Source organism: Cricetulus griseus, chromosome 3 (genome assembly GCF_003668045.3).
Source record: "Cricetulus griseus strain 17A/GY chromosome 3, alternate assembly CriGri-PICRH-1.0, whole genome shotgun sequence".
NCBI classification, from domain to species: Eukaryota; Metazoa; Chordata; class Mammalia; order Rodentia; family Cricetidae; genus Cricetulus; species Cricetulus griseus.
Genome location: NC_048596.1, coordinates 47,939,168 through 47,959,273, shown reverse-complemented (window position 1 = coordinate 47,959,273; position 20,106 = coordinate 47,939,168). Strand labels below are relative to the sequence as shown.

The following is a 20,106-nucleotide window of genomic DNA, read 5'->3' as shown; positions in this document are numbered from 1 at the left end:
TTGGAAAAAGATTAACTAAAAATGAAACTGTTTGCTGAGGTGAAGCAACACCATGACCAAGGCAATTAATAAAAGGAAGCATTTAACTGGTGGGGATTGCTTACAGTATCAGAGGGTATGAGTCCATGAGCATTGTGGCAGTTTGAATGTAATTAGCCCCCAAAAGCTCATGGTAGCACTATTAGGAAGTGTGGCCTTGTTGGAGGAAGAGTGTCACAGTGGGGGCAGTTTCCTATGTTCAAGCTATGCCTAGTTCAGACCACTTCCTGCTGCCTGCTGGTCAAAATGTAGGACACTGGGCTCCTTCTCCAGTACCATGTCTCCCTGCATACCACCATGTCACACCACGATGACAATGAACTAAAAGTTCTGAAAATGTAAGCCATCCAAATTAAATGTTTTCCTTTATAAGAGTTGCCATGGCCATGTTGTCCCTAGAAACACCTAACTAAGACAAACATCATTGTAGGAAGCATGGTGACGCATAGGCAGGTATGGTACTGGAGCAGTATCTGAGAGCTTATCCACAAGCAAGAGGTCCACAAGCAAGAAGAAAGAGAGAGAGAGAGAGAGAGAGAGAGAGAGAGAGAGAGAGAGAGAGAGAGAGAGAGAGAGAGAGAGAGAGAGCTCAAAGCTCATCTTCAATGACATACCTCCTATAACAAGGTCACACCTCCTAATCCCTCCCAAACAATCCACTGACTAGAAATCCTTCAAATATATGAATCCATGGGGACCGTTCTCATTCAAACCACCACATGGCTGACTCCATAGACTTGTAGCTATATCATAATGCAAAATGCCTTCAATCCAATTACATGCACCAGATAAAAAGTGATTGTGAATAGTTTTAAAATTATAGTAAATGATGAGTAGCAAAATAAGTGGAATACAGATTTAAGTTTAATACAGTATTGCAAGCATGGTAATAAGGTAAAATGAATGACAAAAAGGTAATCTTGCTTCAGCAGATTACAATAATAATCCAAAATTTTATGCTCCAATTTCAGGGAAGTATGGACATAAGGTTGCACGAATTATGTTGGGTTTCTGACTTCATGTCTTAAAACTGACATTAGATGCTCTTTCAGTTTCTAGTTTGATAATAAAAAGCAAATGCATTTTTTTAAATTAGCAGTTAATATGGTCCAGCACAACTAAGTTCCTGTCAATGAGAACTGTCCCCATGAAGACAGACTCTGGATTGCACAGAGTATAACTTGTTGGGTTAAGGCCTTTACAGCTAGAAGTATGGTCTTGGGTAGGAGCAAGACTGAATGATTCCCTGTGATTTATGTCTGAAGTAAGAGAGTATAAATACGGGTCAAGGTGAAAATAATATCTTCCAACCAGGGATATACCTGGTTTATGCAAGCTAATGTGAAAGAGTCAGTCATATGTTCAGTGTCAGTGCCTGGTCATGGAACGCTACATATTACTCAGAAATGTTGTCTGCTTTCACTCTGCTAACAAACTGTGTAGGGAAAATAGGTCATGTTACTTGAGGTACTCATTGCATTTACAACTCACCATGGCTGCAGTCATGCCACACCAAGATCCTGCAGATTGCCAATTACAAAATGGAGCCCATAACTTCCAAATTGTTTTGAAAAGGAATTCTAGGGAAATAACACACTTGGCCTTTTTTTCATTTGCTGGATTACCAAGATTTTTTAAAATTATTTTACTCTGTGTGAATATACATGTGTTTGTATCTGTGGAAGTGTATCCACCCATGTGTGTTTGGGTGCTTGTGGGAGTCAGTAGGGGGAGTCAAATCCCTTAGAACAAGATTTTCAGGAGTTTGTGAATCACCTGATGTGGGTGCTGGGTCCAGACTTCAGTCTTCATAGTTTAGAAGAAAGTGTTCCTAACCAACAATCCATCTCTCTAGTCTACAGTGTTTTGTGTTGTGCTATTGATTTCTGTTTTGTTTATTTGTTTCCTGAGACTTTGTTTACAGAATTAAAAACTGGCCACTGAACTCCTCTTCCCTAAAAGTGCAGCTATTAAGAAGCTATATTCAGTGAACTCTGGCAATCTGGCTAGTTCTCTTGACCATTTTGCAGGGTAAGTGATAATCTACTAAATAAATAAAACATATGGATTATGGAAAAAGCAAAAAGGTATTGAAATACAGTTATCTAAGTAAAAAATGGTGATTAACTCACTATCTAACAAAATATACTGTGATTTTATGTATACATTCAAAATAGAAGAAAATTCTAATGTGTTTCTAATGTGTAGCTTGGAGTTGATAAATCTCTCTCTCTCTCTCTCTCTCTCTCTCTCTCTCTCTCTTTCTCTCTCTCTCTCTCTCTTTCTCCCTCCCTCCCATGAGTTTTATGAACCTTTGGAAAACCTTCCTGTCAAAACATGGCCTCTAATATCACCCACAGAAGCCACACAATTGTAATTCCTTCCAATAATGGAGAGAGCAAATAAATTCATCACTCCTTTCTTCCAATCTAACTAACAAGGTCAACTCCGATTGGTTTCCAAGATCAAAGGGTATCAGATGCATTCAGGGTGGAATGGCTATCATGCCTATTCTCTATCTCTCAATAGCAGATATTATCAAATGGATTGATACAAATCTTAAAAGGGACTAGTCTGGTGATTTGAATGACAATGGCCCTCAGAAGCTAATATATTTGAGTGCTTGTCCCCAGTTCAGTAAAACTGTTTGGGAATGATTAGGGGGTGTGGCTTTGTTGGAGTGGTGTATCAGTGGAGCAGCCTTTAAGGTTTCAAAATCCCAAGACATTTCCAGTTAGTTCTTTCTATCTCTTACTTGCCAATCAGGATATAAGCTCTCAGCTACTGCTCCAGCACTATGCCTGCCTGTATGATTCCCTGCTCTCCATCAGGATGTTCATTGACTCACCCTCTGAAACTCCAAGCCCTGGATAAACTGTTTCTTCTGTAAGATGCCTTGGTCATGGTATTTTGTCATGGCAATAGAAAAGTAACTAGGACAGCAAAAGGTGTTGCCGTTACAGCTTTATTTTTTCTTTTAATAATTAAATTAGACAATTTTCATTCACCTGGATAAGAGCCCTTATTTTACTTTATTTTGATTCGTTCATTTCTTAGTATATTATCTCTATTCAGTTCTAACTGAGAATTAAGAAGTTTGGTGGACACAAGTGGGAAACAGTGATGCTGAATTACAATTTTAGGAATTTCTAGTTAGAATTTCTGCTTGTTACTTTATACTCCAAAACAGTGATTTATGATCAAAATTATCATTTGCATCCCTTGTGTGTTTGCAGTCCTCACTGGTGTTCCCTGAAACACAAGGAAGAAAAGATAGACTTATCTCTTGCAGACTTTACATTAAGACCCTTGTTTGGGGAGTTAGTCTCTTCTAGGCCATTTTCTCACTTTCACATGATGGAGCCGCCAATGTCTTGAGGTCATACTTTTCCAAAGGTTGAGTTATAATAGAAGATAGGCAATATTTAGGCTAAAGTCACTGGGAATTTATGCCAGGAAACATCCACTCCTGTTTTAGGACTTGGCTACGATTGCTGCCCTCTGCTGGCTTGGAAGAGCCTGCAACGATTTACCCATCCTTTTGGACTTTCTTTTGCAATCTGGCTGGCCAACTGAAAAAAATTCTCACTTTTTTGTTGAACCTAGGTGAATATCCATTCTCCTCTCTACAACTTCATGTTCTTTAGTTTATTAATTTTAAAAATGTGTTAGACAGGCATGGGTAGACCAGTCCTTTTATCCCAGCACTTGAGAGACAGAGGCGGGTGGATCTCTCAGAACTCAAGGTCAACATAGTGAGACCCCATCTCTCTCTCTCTCTCTCTCTCTCTCTCTCTCTCTCTTCTCTCTCTCTCTCTCTCGATCACACACACACACACACACACACACACACACACACACACAGAAAATAAAGCAACAATAAAAACCCTGTATTTTAACCTCAAAAAACACTGTCACTGAAAGCACTTTTGAATTTTCAAAACTCTTTCAAGAATGGTATTCTAATAAGTCTTTGAATTACATGCTCCCTAATTCATTCACAAAAGATTTCTCAGTTTTTATTTTATTTTATTTTTGTAGTACTAGAGTTGGCACTCAAGACCTTATGCATGCTACGCAAGTGACCCAAATTCCCAGTCCAAATTTCTCATTTTTTTAAAGTACACATCTCTATAAGAACTTATAATACACCTCACAGAAAGTTTTCTATCTTATTGACCAGATTGAACTGTGTCACCTACACTGTAAAGAGAAGATTGGACATGTCTGTTATTCAACTCACAGATTAGCTGCTTCTGAAAGCTAAGTTCTTTGACTTCAAGAGGGAGAAAGACAATTCTTTAGTGTCTGCCATCTTATTGACAAGACAGTGTGTGTTCTTGACTTCAAATGATTTGGTGTAGAAACATATTTTATAATTTCATTTGAGTTGTACTATAAGACTATGGGAGAAAAAGAAAAAACAAATGTTCCCAGGACGAGCAACTATAATAAAATAATACCAAACTTTGGATCTTCTAAAACTGACTCAAAGGCTTAGTGCCTGTGTGATCTTCGAGGGCACGTTCCTGCATCTGAGCTCTAGTTTCCATCATGTAGAATAATGTTCATTTTGCCTATTACCACATAAGTGTTTGGGGAGGATTAAATATTTTGAAATTTTTAATATTGTAAGTCTTTTTTCCAAAAAGCATCTCTATTTCAGCTCTCATTTTGTCTTCCCAGTATGTTCTTCAGGATTACAAGGAATAAATTTAAAATAAACAAAATATCAAAGCCGGGCGTTGGTAGCGCACGCCTTTAATCCCAGCTCTCGGGAGGCAGAGGCAGGTGGATCTCTGTGAGTTCAAGACCAGCCTGGTCTACAAGAGCTAGTTCCAGGACAGCCTCCAAAGCCACAGAGAAACCCTGTCTCGAAAAATCAAAAAAAAATATCATATAAGTAAAGAATAGATAGGTGAATTGATGGATATATCACATATAAATATGCAGCTGAAAATATCACACATTCCTACTTCTGTCTTTGTTTTTTTTAGTTTTTTCTTCTTTGCAGTGTCTGAAATACACTAAACATGTGTGAATTCTAATACTCTTTAATCAGAAACCTCAATGGCTCTACAGGTGTGATGCCCTCACTGGTTTCTGGTTAGAATTCTTCTCTATTTCAAAGAAAAAACTGGTTAAGCAGCAGTATTGCCTGGAGATTCAATCTAGTTCAATGCCTGAGGGCAATGACTAACTTTAACTTATTAAAACCTACCCCATAATAAACTCCCCCAACATTCAATGGCAGAGAATGACTGAAGGAATGAATGAAAACTTTGAGGTAAAATAACAACTGTCTCTACAGAAGGCACCTTCTCCTTTAGCGATGAAATTTACTATTTGATGATGCAAACAAGGTTACAAAAATTCATCTCAGGATGAAAATTGGTGTTCAAGTATTTGCTTTGTTTATATAAGAAAGGAACTAGTTTGTTCTTGTGGTTCTGTCTCATTTCATCCAAATAAAAAGAGAAAGGAACGTCTTAATTAAATTTATGAGCTGTTCTTCCTTGATGCTATATTCGATACTTCTAAGTCAATAGTTCTGATTCTTTGTGGATCCATATGTAAATTCCACTCACAAGGACCCTTTAATACATATTTATGAAGGCAATGTTTCCCTCCCACCACTGGTGAAGTCCTAACAATATCCCTGAGTCAGCCCTATGGTGTGTTGTGGCTATTTCTGGACCTTCTATATCAGCTTGCTTCCAAACACATGATGTGTGCTCTATATCATGACAGTGTGTGCTCTGTGAGGCTGTCATGGGATGCTTTTGAGATAAAGTTCCATGGAACCCTTTTCTACTGGCCTGATAACACGGTGAATTTCTCAAAAGAAGGAACCAGGAAGTTGAGTGCTTTCAGTCTAATTTTTGCTTGTATTCCCCCAGTCTCAAGCAGACAATAGGCCAAATGAGAAGAGACTAATTTCACTTTTTGTATGCATAAGTGTGTGTTGTGTGTATGTAAATGTATATGTGCTTATGAGTGTCGGTATATGTGGGCCATGGATGAGTGTGATTAGAAGACAGCATTGGGTGTTGGTTCTTGCTTCTTACCTTGTTTGGGACAGACTCTCTTGATCACTGATGCATGTGCCAGGGATGTTGCTGTCTTCATTCAGAGTGGCTGCTATAGTGTTTGGCTTTATATGGGTGCTGTGAACTCAAACTCAGATTCTCATACTCATGTGGCAAGATCTTTGCCTAATGAGATATCTCCCTTTCCTGTCCTAATCTTTTTTAAAGGAAATGTTAATGTGTTTAGGAAGAAACATAGGTTTCTCTGTCATTTTTATCCAAGTATATCATTGTAGTTTGCTCCTATTCACACCTCCATATCCTCTATTGTTCTCTATCCTTCTTCTGGTTGGCTCTCTTTCATCTCAATGAGCCCCCTTCTTCTTTTCTGCCACACGCACACACATGCATGCAGCATTCACATGTATACACACATGTATATGCGCGTACAAATGCGTATACTGACACTGAACTTCATCTTGCAGAAGAATCTGCAACTCTGGTTTACTAACACTTCTTTAAGTAACTGGCACAAGTAAGATGCTCTGCACGACCCCAGAGCTTGCCAAGGCTATCTCACAAGCAGACTGCAGCCAGTAGCCAGATTCTGAAGTTCATGCTGATTAGCTTGCAGTTGTTTAACCCTAACCCATCTCCACCCTTAAAAGTATCAGCTTTGGGTTTGGAGGCAGGATTAGTTCTGCCTCTAGCTTGGGGAAAGACCTGTGGCAACAGATGATATTTATGGAGGACCTTGATGAGGGCCAGGTGTAACTTTAAATGTGTGATAACACTATGTAATACTTGTAACAGAAAAATACTGTTATTTGTCTGTCCATGAAAAGGAAAAAGGCAGGCGGTGAGATGCCCAATGAATGAAGCATTTGCTGTTAAGTGTGAACTCAATATCCAGAACCTACCTAAAGACAGATATGGTAGGACATGGTTCTGTAATCCCTGTACTACTACAGGAAGATAAGAAGTGAAGGCAGAAGAGTCCACAGAAGCTTGTGAGGCAGCTAGCCGATGTACTCAATGGAAAGTGAAGAGAACCTGTCTGAAACAAGAACTTCTGCAAAGACCAATACCTGGAGGGCATCCTCCGATCTCCATTGTGGCATATGTGCCCCTGCCCCGCCACATGCACACACAAAGATAAATTTAAATGAGAAAGGAAAGAAACAAATTGACAACTGAGACTTCAGTAAATTCAAAAGCACTTATACACCAAAGGAAATAATGTCAAGTGAAGAGGGAGCTACAGGCTGTGCTAGCTGTCTACCTGAAAGGAGATTAGCACTTAAAATACATGAAAAACTTAGTAAAATCACAATAGATCAATGGCACAATTAACACATGGTCTAATGAAATGAATATGGATAGTACACTTGTGAAAAAATGACCAAACTCCTAATCATCAGAGTATCACAAATTAAAACTATCTGAAAATTCTTTTCCACTGCTTTCAGAATGACAACCATCAAGAAAACAAATTACAAATTCGGGTGCATATAGTGCTGGTTTCACTATAAACTAGTCCAGTCACCATGAAGGCTCCTCAAAAAACTAAAATTAGAACTGCCTTATAACCAGGCTTTACCACTCCTATATAGTTACCCAAAGAAGTTCAAGTTAACACAGGACAGAAACAACTGCCATCCAATGTTTACTGTAGTTGCTGTTTGCAGACAGTTATGGAATAAACGTAGGTGCTTGTTACAGTGGAAGAAAGGTTAAAGAAATGTGGTTTAAATACACAATGGACTTCCATAAAGCCATAAAGGTGAAGTTAGTGATGCAACTTGAAATAATCATAGTAAACCAATCAAGACAAATACCACATATTTCTTCTCATTTCTGGACACACACACACACACATGCGCGCGTGCGCGCGCGCGCGCGCGTGTGTGTGTGTGTGTGTGTGTGTGTGTTAACACAGGGTTTGCTAACAGAAGGGGTGAAGGATGGGAAAGGTATGTGAGGAGAGTAGGGTGTGGAATACACTCAAAAGTACATTATATGTTTGTGTGAAAATGCCCTCATAGCCCAGCACCATATACCATGAATACACAACTTTGTGCTCTGAATGAAAATGTTCCCTAGAGGCTCATATATTGAATACTTGGTTCTCAGTTAGTGGAATGGTTTCAGAAAGATTAGAAGGTGTGGCCTTTTTGGAGGAGGTGTGTCAAAGGGTGCAGGCTTGGTTGTTTCAGGAGACACCTGCCATTCCCAGTGTGTTTCTTCCTCTATGCCTCCTATTTGTAGAAAATGATATGAGCTTTCTGCTGTTGTTCTAGCTGTTCCTGCTTCTATGCCTTTGCTTTGCCATCATGAACTCTAACCCTCTAAAACTCTAAGCCAATTATAAGTTGCCTTGGTTATGGTGCAAGAAATATCACAGCAATAGAAAAGTAAGTAAGACAAAGACAAATGAAAATAAAAATTATGTATTTTGGAAATTACAAATTCAAGTCTTGTTTTTTTTATACATCTAATATCAAGAGCATGATGACTAACAGGTGATGGTAATACCTATCTCAAATATGCTTTCTTTTTCACTTATGAGACATAGAATCAGTACAGCTCTCAGACCTTATCAGAGAAGTTTCTTTGTGCATCAGACAATGGTTAATGCAGAAGTTCACAAGGATTCAAACTGCAGAGAATAAGTTACTGCCCAGACACAGATGGGACATCTGTAGTATGCCCCCCACCACCAAGACCCAGAAGCAATCACAGAATGTAGGGAAAAGTAGTTAGAACAGGAAATACTGGAGTAAAACAGCATCTTCAGGACATGACAAATAAACTGCTCTCTTGAACTCACAGCAGCCATGACAAGACTTATGCAAGGTCAAAACCAGTCAGTATTGTAGCATGGGGACAGGAAAGGATGTGCAAGCCTCCATTTTAAACTGAGGATCTATTAACAGTTAGGGGAGGGACATCTAGTTTTGACCATACTCCAGTGGATGGCCCCACATCTATGAGGATATGGTCATCACTAATTTGACTTGGTAAAATTTTTAAAAGGGTAAAAGAAGATATGAATTTGAGGAGAGTGAGATAGAAAAGAGAAGATCCAGAAGCTGATACAGGGTAAAGTAGTGGTAAATATGATCAAAATACCCTTATATGAAATACTCAAAGAATTAATAAAAATACATTAAAACAGAATTAATATATATGCATATATATTTAAAGGATCACATATACATAGTAAAAATTTATCTTATAAAGGAAGTTCAACATGTTTGATGTTTTGTATGTCTATAACTTATGGTGTAATTTGTACTATTAGAAGGTAATTCTCAGATTTAACTAGTAATGTACAATGAGATAACTGATTTAGACTTCAGACTTCAACACACATTCACCCCTGATGCCCTGCATGTTGCTACAAACTTTTCTCAGTTCTCAAAAAGGGCAAATGTTCCATTCTAATACCTAGCGATGATGATGATGATGGCGACATAGCTAGCAATCATGCAACTCTGCTAGACATCAGTGGTTTTTTTTAATTCAGAAAATGCATTTCTCATTTAATTTAGACAATGATACCTCAATATGGAACACATTTTCATCTTTGTTTTGTAGATGTAGATCATCTGGCTTAGGAAAGTTGGACTAGGGCCTGTGGTTCTTTGGCTCAAAGTTAAGGCTGGAATGCAATTCTCCCAGCCTTATAGAGGCACATAGTTCCACTGGTTCCAGTTACAGGGCATGCGGACATTAGCCAGCATGGCGGCTACTCTCTGCATAGTGAAGTTAGTTTTATCCACATGTCCATACAGGGGGATGTCAAGATTTCCTAGAGTGTGAATCTGGTGATGAGAAATATGGTAAATGAGACCCTGGCGCCGGTACTGAGGCAAGGTGCCTCCCATTCTCAGTTCTCCAGTGTGGTCCATCAGGCACCAGGACACGGGGATCCCCTCAGGCCCCACAATACAGAAGCTGGGGAAGGTGTGGATACAGCGCTCAATAAACTTCTGACTTCTCTCGTTGCCACCAAAATGCCAGAAGCTGTTCACCAAGGCAGCGTGTGTGACATCCAGGGAGGTGAATTTGAACACCTCTTTGTTACTATGGAGAAAAACAGGAAAGTTCAGTCCTTAATCACATAGGCTATGAACAATTTTATTTCTTACCCCTACATTGCCCAAAGAGGCAAAAAGTAGAATATCTAAGATTGTATTCTCTGTAGCTAGACTACCTGTGTTCCTATCAACATGGTGTTCATGAGTCTGAGTAATTACTCTCACCTTTTGTATTTCCCCATCTAGTGAGCAGGGCTAAAAAGCAACTTGCCCTGTAGTGTAACAAGGCAGTGTGATGGGGGCTCAGATTCAGTGCCTAACAGGAAAAAACGCTCCAGGTAACATTTCCAGTTTATTTGCCTGTGACCATTATCTTTGCAGTTAGAGAGCTCAAATATGATCTTTCAGTCAGGGAGTTCAAATATTATCAGTCTTATTTTATGAGAAAGGAAACAGTTTTGCCGACATTAGCAAGCTTTCTAAAACAAATGTACAAGCAGAAAAGCCACAGTTCAGAATCGTAGAATTTCGTATCTTGTGGGGGTTAGGCACTGTGGTGCACAAAAGATAAAGTCAAATGCAAACAAGGGCAGTGATGTGGAATGAAGTTGGACGTGTCACAGGGTCCTGATTTCTGAAGACACATGCAGTGATGTAAGGAGGCTTCAAGAGTCATTTTGGAAAGGCCTATGGAGGAGGAGCTAAGCACTCTACTTCAACTCCAGTTACAGGTTCTGTCATCCATGTGTTGAGCAAACTATTCTGGATTCTGATTTCTGTCAAGAGGTTAGGTTGTCCTCTAGATCATAGAAGGACAAACTTTCCAGGAGCTTCTAGTTGGCAGTGTTCTCCAGGTTGCCATGTAGTTTACATAGAGAACAGAATTCTTGTAGGTAGAAAACTTCACGGAGGGTTGTAAGATTGAGTATCCTCAAATCACATAGTGACTGCCAGCCTTTGGTTCTACTCAGCATTACATTAAACAAAAATGGGAACAATGTGAGACTTATTAAAATGCTTTTATTAGAATATTTTTATTATTCCAGTTGTTCTATGGGGAGAATTCACTGAACGCGTATTTGTTTAAAACCCACTGTGTGATAGCTACTGACAATCTGAACTCATGCAGGGTTTTACTTATTGTTAGAGGATGAGTCAAACATCAAGTGTGCAGAATATATTACCTAGTTTCAAATACTCAGGAGTACTCTGAGTAAAATAAAGCTGAGGTGTTTTTCCCAGGACTCTGATGAGGTAACTTGTGAGTAGATCTGGATAACAAGGAAAGTTGTCAGTGTAAAACTGGTCTGCTTAAGAGAGAGATGCTTTGAAAGAGAGGTGCTAATATTAGAGGCCTGATCTCATGAAGGTCAAATAGAAATGGTAGTAAAGCCATGGCATAGCATCATTGTACATTAACCTCTGCATTTAGCTTCAACACAAGAAGCAGCATAAAATCATGCACATAGATGCTTCGTGTCACCAAACAAATAATAGATTGTTAATTGACATTCTAAGAGAGAGAGAAGGAGAGAGCAAGACAGTGAGCTAGAAAAATAGACAGAGAATATGAGTGAGGTTCTCTTTGCTTTAAGCCCTACCAAAATAATTAACTTGAAGTAACCTGAATTCCAATGTTATCTTCGTTTCCTATTTTACATAGGAAGTAACATTGAAATGACAACATTTTGTTTGTGTTACTTTAGCTTTTCTCAGTCTATAGAATCAACCTCGTTCCCCTTTAGATTACCTGAATTAGATCACTTTGTTTGAAAGAATGACTCACCTCTGATTTTAGGCTCATGTCTACAAGACAGTTCATGTTTCTAATATGAACTTGTAATACTTTTTAACAAAGACTAGAAGTTTAGGAGGGAATAAACAAGATAAAATATAAGGCCTGAGAGGTAGATAAAAATTCCTCCTAGAGAGCTGTGGAGTTCAGAAATGTTTGAAAATATTCAGGAAGCACTGAAATTTTGGAAGCAGGAGAGAGACATGGTCCTTACTTAAATTTTATTATAATTAGACAGCTACTCTGCAGAATATTTGTTATATATTTACCAGGGCAAATGCTAGCAGACGTAGTGAGGGCATGGCAGGTTAAACAGCAACCCACATTCAACTGGTATAGGCAATTAAATTTAATTGCATTTATTTATTTATTTACTCATTATTTATTTTGATGTTATATGGTCCTGTGTGAAAATCAGAGAACAAGTATTTGGAGTTGGTTCTCTTCTTTATCACGTAGGTTGCAGGGTTTAAGTCAGGTAATCAGAGTTGCCAGCAAGCACCTTTGGCTGCTGAGCCATCTTGCCAGCCCTTTCTGCAGACCATCTTGCTTAGAAAAGGAATCTTTGAATATACAAATTTAGGACTTCAATATAAACCCATCCCAATTATTTGGTGGGTCCCAAATCTGTTGGTAAGTGTCCTTACAATAAACAAAAGAGGAAAAGACACAGATGATAAAGAAGGTTATGTGAAAGTGTTTCTGTGAGTGGGTAATGTATCCCAAAGCCAAGGTCATCCTGGAATGGCACTGGGTGTTGGAAGACATCAGAAGGAATTCTGGACTGTGGATTCGCAACACAGCCCTGCTCAAATCTTGATTTTTACCTAGACTCCAAACCAATGATGGACCACATGTGCTTTGATTTTAGCTCTGTGTTTTAAGGTGACATTTAGTGACCACTTTGGAAATCTAATACAGGAGGTAAGTCATTAGTAAGAGAGTAAAAGGTACAGAACCTCTTCTCAAACACTTACATGGGTTTGGGCTTGTCACTGCTCTGTACTAAGTTCTTGGTATCCACCAAAGAAGGAAGCAGTTTCTTTGCTGTGTCAAATACCATATAGAGAAAGCATTGTGTATGCTTGACGTTGCCCAAATTAATGTCTGCAAGATGTTCTATCACTTTGTCCAGGCTTGACTGTGAACCTTGATGGAGAATATGAGGAAGCAATGGATATACCATTAGTCATCTTAACATTTAGGAAACGCTATCCAAGCTGGGTGGTGGTGGCATATGTCTTTAATCCCAGCACTCAGGAGGCAGAGGCAGGCAGATCTCTGTGAGTTTGAGACCATCCTGGTCTACAGAAAAGTTCCAGGACAGTTCCCAAAGCCACAAAGAAACTCTGTCTCGACCCCAGCTCCTCCAAAGAAGAGGGGAATAGTGAGGAAAATCTGTCTAGTGAAATCAAAGGGAATATGAACATAGAATCATCAAGTCTTGTATTAAATCATGACAGGCTTAATATGATAGAGATTATATCCTTTCCATGTTTTTTTAAATCTAAGTTTTGGATGGTATCACAAACCCTGGCTATTTAAGAGTATAGCTACCAAAGAGATGGAATTAGAAGCATGGTGACTGACATTGAATGGATAATTTCTATGTACTCGATTCATTAAATTGTTACTATAAGGTTCTCAGCTCCTTTCTATTGCAGTAGTATGACTTCTTTCACCATGACTTAGATTTGGTTTGCTCCTAAACCTTGTTTAGGCTCATGGGAAAGAGGGTAATGTAGTAAACAAGAATCAAAGAAATTGGCTTTTATTTTCTGTTCCTGATCCTGCAGTATTTACATGTCACCCAATCCACCTCCATCCCTATAGTTCAGAGTTGGCACAATGTTATTATGAAATGCCAGACTTGGGATCATGATGAGCCCATTCCTGCTAGCCCACATGCAACACTCCAGGTGACTGAGCCCATATGTGAAACTAGGTGTGACCAGCAGAGCCACCTAGTTGAGCCAAATTTCCTACCCATACAATTGTTAGCTAAAAAAATTGTCATTTTGAGTTGATGTTGAGAAAGTTTGAAATCCTATATAACTAGAAACCTGATTCCTAAGAAGTTTCCATTAAATGTCTCATTTAATACCAAAGGATGCTATGTTTTGAAAAGTATTATAACCATTTTTTTTTCACAAAAACTTGGTCTCCATAGCAGAAGTGACTTAGCCTTTACCACACAGCTAATAACTGGCCCACTCAGGTTTCAATCTTAGATTATGCAAACCGGAAGGTATAGTCTTGTTTACCAAAACATCCCCTTGAATATGTGACAGTGTAATAAAACAGAGATGGAATGGTCAGATTCGTTGCTCCTACATTTATGTTCTTAAATAAAATATGGGCATACTAAAAATTAAGTCTCAAGTCACAAAATTTCCTCTGTAAACTTTAAACATGGCAGCTCTTAAAAGAGTTCACTTTTGAGTTTGATAGATGCCAAAGGAAGAAACAGGGCAGCATGCTAAGTGTCTGTGGCTTGCAAAAATTTGTGTGGGATGTAAAGTACTTGTTCAAAAGGAACAGTGACTTCCACCATGTGCTCACAGGAGGTAACAAAAGCCCCCCCCCACTCCCCAGCTCTCTTACTTTGAATCTGTAAATGTTGTTTCCAGTTAATGACTTCTGATGAGCTGAGAAACTTCTGAGAGTTTACGGGATCCTTGGAGTATATTAGATAAGTGTTGGTGTAGTGGTCAAGGTCATCTGCCATGTCCTGTTTTAGAAAGAAAGAATAAACCAGAATGTTTGTGGGTGTTGTGGTGTTTGATTATTGGTATCCAGTTACATCGAGAGATTTTACAATATTAGAAGTAATGCTTCTTGTGGATTTATCTTGTAACTATTAACAATGTGAAATCAAGAGAAAAGGCCATGACTAAATTCAACATAAAAGCACCCTGAAAGACATTACCCCAACTTGAGAGTAAGTACAGCATTATAAAATCCATTTAGAAGAATTGAAATAACAAACTAAAAGCAAAACATTTAGCTAAAAGAATACTCCTTGCTGTGGGCTGTGAATGCTCTGGTATTAAAGTCTATATTGAAAACAGAATCAGAATATACATGTACACATAGGGAACCAATGATAAAGCTAATGAGGTCGACAGTCCTTCAAAAATCATTTATTATTATCAAGTAAATGACAACCGCCTGAAGCAAACAATGACACACACACACACACACACACACACACACACACACACACAGAGAGAGAGAGAGAGAGAGAGAGAGAGAGAGAGAGAGAGAGAGAGAGAGAGAGAGAGAACAAGTTTACAAATGCATAATGGGACTAATTAAATATCAAGGAAAATATCACAGAAATTCCACTAATGTATAATCTGAATACTTTTATTCCTCTAGTATTTTAATTCCTCTAGTAAATATTAAGTAATATATTGTATACTGTATAATGATATTCAAGATCCAACTATTGATTTTCTTGCTATGCCTTGTAAAATATTTAAGACACCTTCAATATTCATGTTGGCAAAATATTTCCACTTGGAATCATGACTAAACTCCCATTCTCTCCCTGTAACATTAACCTCCTATAGTCCCTTCTTTTATTGACTTTGCTGTAGATAACTGATATAAAGGCAGAGCAGTCCCTCAATGGGAAGCCAATATTACAATGAAAAGCTGTGATATAGTGAGATCAATTGGATTATTTCAAGTCCAGTGATTTTTTAAAGATATTATTATTTATGTGTACAAAATTCTGCTTCCATGTATATCTGCACACCAGAAGAGGGCACCAGATCTCATAATGGATGGTTGTGAGACACCATGTGGTTGCTGGGAATTGAACTGAGGACCTCTGGAAGAGCAGTCAGTGCTCTTAATCTCTGAGCCATCTCTCCAGCCCCAAGTCCAGTGATTTTTAAGACAGGAAATTTGTTTTACCCTCAGATAATAGTTGACAATGGAACTAAGAACTAACTTGTTACAAATACAAACCTAGCTTAGGAAATGTCCTTTTCTATAAAAACTTACTTATTTTTATTTTATGGGCATGAATGTTTTGCTTGCATGTATGTATGTGTCTTACATGTGTGCAATGCCTTCAGACACTAGAGGAAGATGTCAGATTCCATATAACTGGGGTTACTGACAGTTGGCAGCCACCCCATGAGTTCTTGGAACCTAATCCTGGTACTCTGCAAGAACAACAACTGCTCTTAACCACTGAGCCATCTCTCCAGCCCTCAGAAAATGTTTTAATGTTTATAAGAAAAGATCAAGCTATGCTTTATGTCTCCACATAATCTTAAGTTGATATGACTTTCCATCACTTGCCTCTAAATCCAACAAACAAGATGTAAGAAATAATGAAGTGATAAAGTATACTTGGAATTGAAATCAGCCAGTGTTGCCAAGCAAAATAAAGGCATGGATGAGGATAAAAGTGTATGATCTGCACCTTTAGTTAACATTCTCCTTGGGTTATTACTATACTTTTGTGTAGTTCCTTTCTTGCTCACTCTGTAATTTTATGGACTTTTATATGTTATCCTTCAGGCAGTGCATTGGTTGAAACTATTACACTTCATTTCTATTTCTTAGGATGGAAGTAGGCTGTGGCATCTAGCATACAGCCAGACACATGCTAGGAATGCAACATATGTGGAGATACAGGTATATTTACTTTATATTGCAACTTACCTCCTCCTGGGGTCGAATAACAACAGTATTAAAATCGGGCCACTTGTCCACCAGAGCCTTGACCTTGAATGGGTTTCCCTTATTCATGTGGAAGACAGTGCCATAAGCCTAAATATTTCAACACAATAGGAATGTCATCACATTACAAAGAGTTAGAAAGCCACACATATTTGACTAGAACAATTACTATGCAATTACAAAATTTTGTTGGAAAGATTTAATAAATGAATCTTTAAAATGGTTCTTTGTGTCTAGTTGCTTATTCTAACAACAATATCCTTCAAACATTAATAAAACAAAACATGAAAAAGATGCAATTTATGAGTAAACTCATGAACTCCCCTGCTGTAGAATCTAATAGAATTTTTCATGAATTTCTATCTTTTCATGCACAGAACAAATCTTATGAAGCTGAGACATTCCAGAATGTTTTCCCATTCATTGCAAATGCTTTCCTTACTGTTCCTGGGAGCATGTTTGTGATTGCTGCTTTAAGATCTATGCCATTCTTAGATCTGCATCATCTGGCTGTTGATATGTGTGGACCATTGTTTCTCCTGTAAGTTAAGATTTAGTCAGGCTTAGTGATACTTGTCTGATATCTGGGCTAATAGGGAGGCTGAGGCAGTCAGGTTGAAAATTCAAGGGCTGCCTGGGATTATGCAGTGAGTCCCACACCAATTTATTAAAATTTGGTTTCTGCATCATTTGTATATTTTATGACAGACAACTTTACTTCATCTTTTCTGAGAAAATGTTATAGGTCAAATCCTAGTTCACAGAAAATTCCATAGTGAGTTATGAGATACATAAAAAGAGAACTGGAAATTCTTGTACATTAAATCTTATTTCATTGAAATAATATATGCTACAAAAGGCATCTGATTATACACATTTTACACTTTAAGAAACCTTCCCCCGAAGATCTCCTGAGCTAATTGGGAGCATGAAGATAGGGGAGAGGGAAATGGGGTTGCAGGAAGGTTGAGTCGAGAGAAGAATAGAGGAGAGCAGGATGAGAGATACTATAACAGAGGGAGCCATTATAAGTTTAAAGAGAGATTTGGCACTAGGGAGATTTCCAGAGATCTAAAAGGATGACACCAACTGACAATCTAAGCAATTGTGGAGAGGCTACCCTAAATTCCCTTCCCCTATAATGAGACTGTTGACTACCATATTTGCCATCCTAGAGCCTTCATCCAGTGGCTGAAGAAAGCAGAGGCAGACACCCACAGCTAAATACTGAACTGAACTCTGGAACTCAGTTGCAGAAAGGGAGGGTTGAAAAGCAAAGAGGTCAAGAACAGGCGGGTGAAACCCACAGAGTCAGCTGACCTGAACAAGGGGGAGCACATGGACCCCAGACTGATGCCTGGAAGGCCAGCACGGGACCTGATATAGACCCCTGAATGTGGATGTCAATGAGGAGGCCTCCGCACTCCATGGGGCCTCTGGTAGTAGATCAGTATTTATCCCTGGCTTAAGAAAGGACTTTGGGTGCTCTTTCCATGTGGTGGGATGCTTTCTCAGCCTGGACACTTGTGGGAGGGCCTAAGCCCTGCCAGGATGATATGACAGACAGTGGGGATCCCCCATGGAGGGCCTTACTCTCCCTGGGGAGCAGGGGGTAGGTGGAGTGGGGGGCTGGTGGGGGATGGGCGAGTAGGGGAGGGAGAGGGGATTGACATGTAGAGCAGGATTGTTTCTAATTTGAATTAAGAAAAAATGTTATAGATTAAAAAAAAATCATAGGTAAGAGAAATGCATGATAGAGCCATGTCAGGGACACAACTAAAGCAAATTTTAAATAAGTAAGAATCCATATTACTTAATATCTAACATGATTTCAACTAAACAGTGATTTGTTATATAAGAATCAGGAAAAGTCTTTCTTTTCCTTACTATCAAGTAAGACTAGGGCCTTTCATGAGCTAGACAAAGACTACTGTTGACCTATATCTTCAACTTTCAAGTTTTCATTTTGTAACAGGTTCTCACAAAAATTGTGAGGTATCCTTTGCAAGTAAACAGTAACATGGGTTTAATCAGAGGGAGCAGCAATTTGCTTTTTAAATGTTGGGCAAATATTTAAAATAAATAAAAGATTTATTTCTACTCTGGTAGCATAAGCATAGGTAAGAGAAATGCATGATGTCAGTGCTTAGTGAGTCTTGACCTCTGTCCCTCCTCAGTCACAGCAAGGTGTGGTCCTCAGTTAGAGAATGTTCTACTCTCACCTTTAAGGACTCAGGGAGGTGCTTCCGCAGGGAGTTCTCCAGAAGCTGAAGCATCTGAGAACCCTGTAAGTAGAGCATCTCTTCTGATACCTTAGATGAAAAAGAGCAACAGCAATAGCAAGTCAGGAGTGGGAAGATACTTTACACAGCATGTCCTGAAAGCCTCTAAGAATCAGGAGTCACAGGTTGATAAATTTATTTCTCTCAGGTCTGGGAAGTGGATGATCAAGACACTGGTATGTTTTTTATCCTGTGCGACCTTGTTAGGTAACCCTCTAGCTGTGCCTTCTTGGGATGAAAGAGTAGGCTTGCTTTCTGAAGCTTAACCTATGAAAGCATTCATAACATTTGAAAAGGAGACAAAATCACCTCCCAACGGACCTCAGCTCCTTCTATTACCTATCCTATTGGTGAGACCTCGAGCATAGAACCCTTGGGGACATACAAACATTCAAACCATAGCAATGCTAAGCAGTAAGATCTGGCTCTACACAAGCTTTTCCTCATATCTTCTTTTTAAGTCATATGATTTTATGGTCATATTCAGCCACTTTGCTGCTGAAGGTATGTATCAGCTGTAGAAGTTCCCTTGTAGAATTTTTGGGTTGCTAATGTATACAATCATATTATCTGTGAATAATGATTCTTTGACTTCTTCCTTTCCAATTTGTATTCCCCTTGATCTCCTTCTGTTATCTATTGCTCTAGCTAGAACTTCAAGTATTATATTGAATGTATATAGTGAATATGAAAACCTTGTCTTGTTCCTTATTCTACTGGACTTGCTTTGAGTTTCTCTCCATTTAACTTTTAATAGGGGACTGAGGTGAAGGTGTGTAGTCCTGAGGGGTGAGCGTGGGGTCTGTGGGCAGGCAGTCTACCTGCATTCTGGCAGCCAGTGTGGCCTTTGTTTAGGCATAGGGTCTCCCAATTTTATATTTTCTTACATTTATACTTATTTCATTCTTTGGTGATATTGTGAATTAATTATATTAAAGATTTAAAACATTTCTTATCTATTCAAATACTATTCATTCTTAGATAATTAGATCTACATGTTATAAATTTAGTGTTCTAACATACTAGGTCCAGTAGCTGCTACTACTACTATTAATTTGAAGATTATTTTAAACTTGCCGTCTTTATGATCAATGACAAGTGTGTGTGTGTGTGTGTGTGTGTGTGTGTGTGTGTGTGTGTGTGTGTGTGAATGGAAGTTATTTCCCTTTGCCCTTTTCTGTTTATTTCTTTCTCTTCTCCCACTGAACTACATAGAA

General features: G+C 38.7%; 1 protein-coding gene across 1 annotated transcript; it reads right to left on the bottom strand.

Annotated features, from left to right (window-relative positions):
* Window positions 1-9,754: 9,754 nt before the first annotated feature.
* LOC100774433 (glycine N-acyltransferase-like protein Keg1) lies at window positions 9,755-18,907 on the bottom strand. Its single transcript, XM_035441413.1, has 5 exons — window positions 18,830-18,907; window positions 16,590-16,697; window positions 14,511-14,637; window positions 12,884-13,055; window positions 9,755-10,157 (listed from the first exon to the last, which is right to left on the bottom strand). The coding sequence occupies exons 1-5, from the start codon at window positions 18,905-18,907 to the stop codon at window positions 9,755-9,757; spliced, it is 888 nt and encodes a 295-aa protein (XP_035297304.1).
* Between the last annotated feature and the right edge of the window lie 1,199 nt (window positions 18,908-20,106).

Bases quoted from the DNA above. Each gene is read 5' to 3' on its own strand.
- LOC100774433 (XM_035441413.1), bottom strand. From the start codon at position 18,907: ATGCTCTACTTACAGGGTTCTCAGATGCTTCAGCTTCTGGAGAACTCC. The intron at 14,638-16,589 runs GTAAGTTGCAAT...TTTCTAAAACAG, and splicing joins TTATTCGACCCCAGGAGGAG to GACATGGCAGATGACCTTGA. The intron at 10,158-12,883 runs GTAAGTGTTTGA...TTTTCTCCATAG, and splicing joins AGTGACAAGCCCAAACCCAT to TAACAAAGAGGTGTTCAAAT.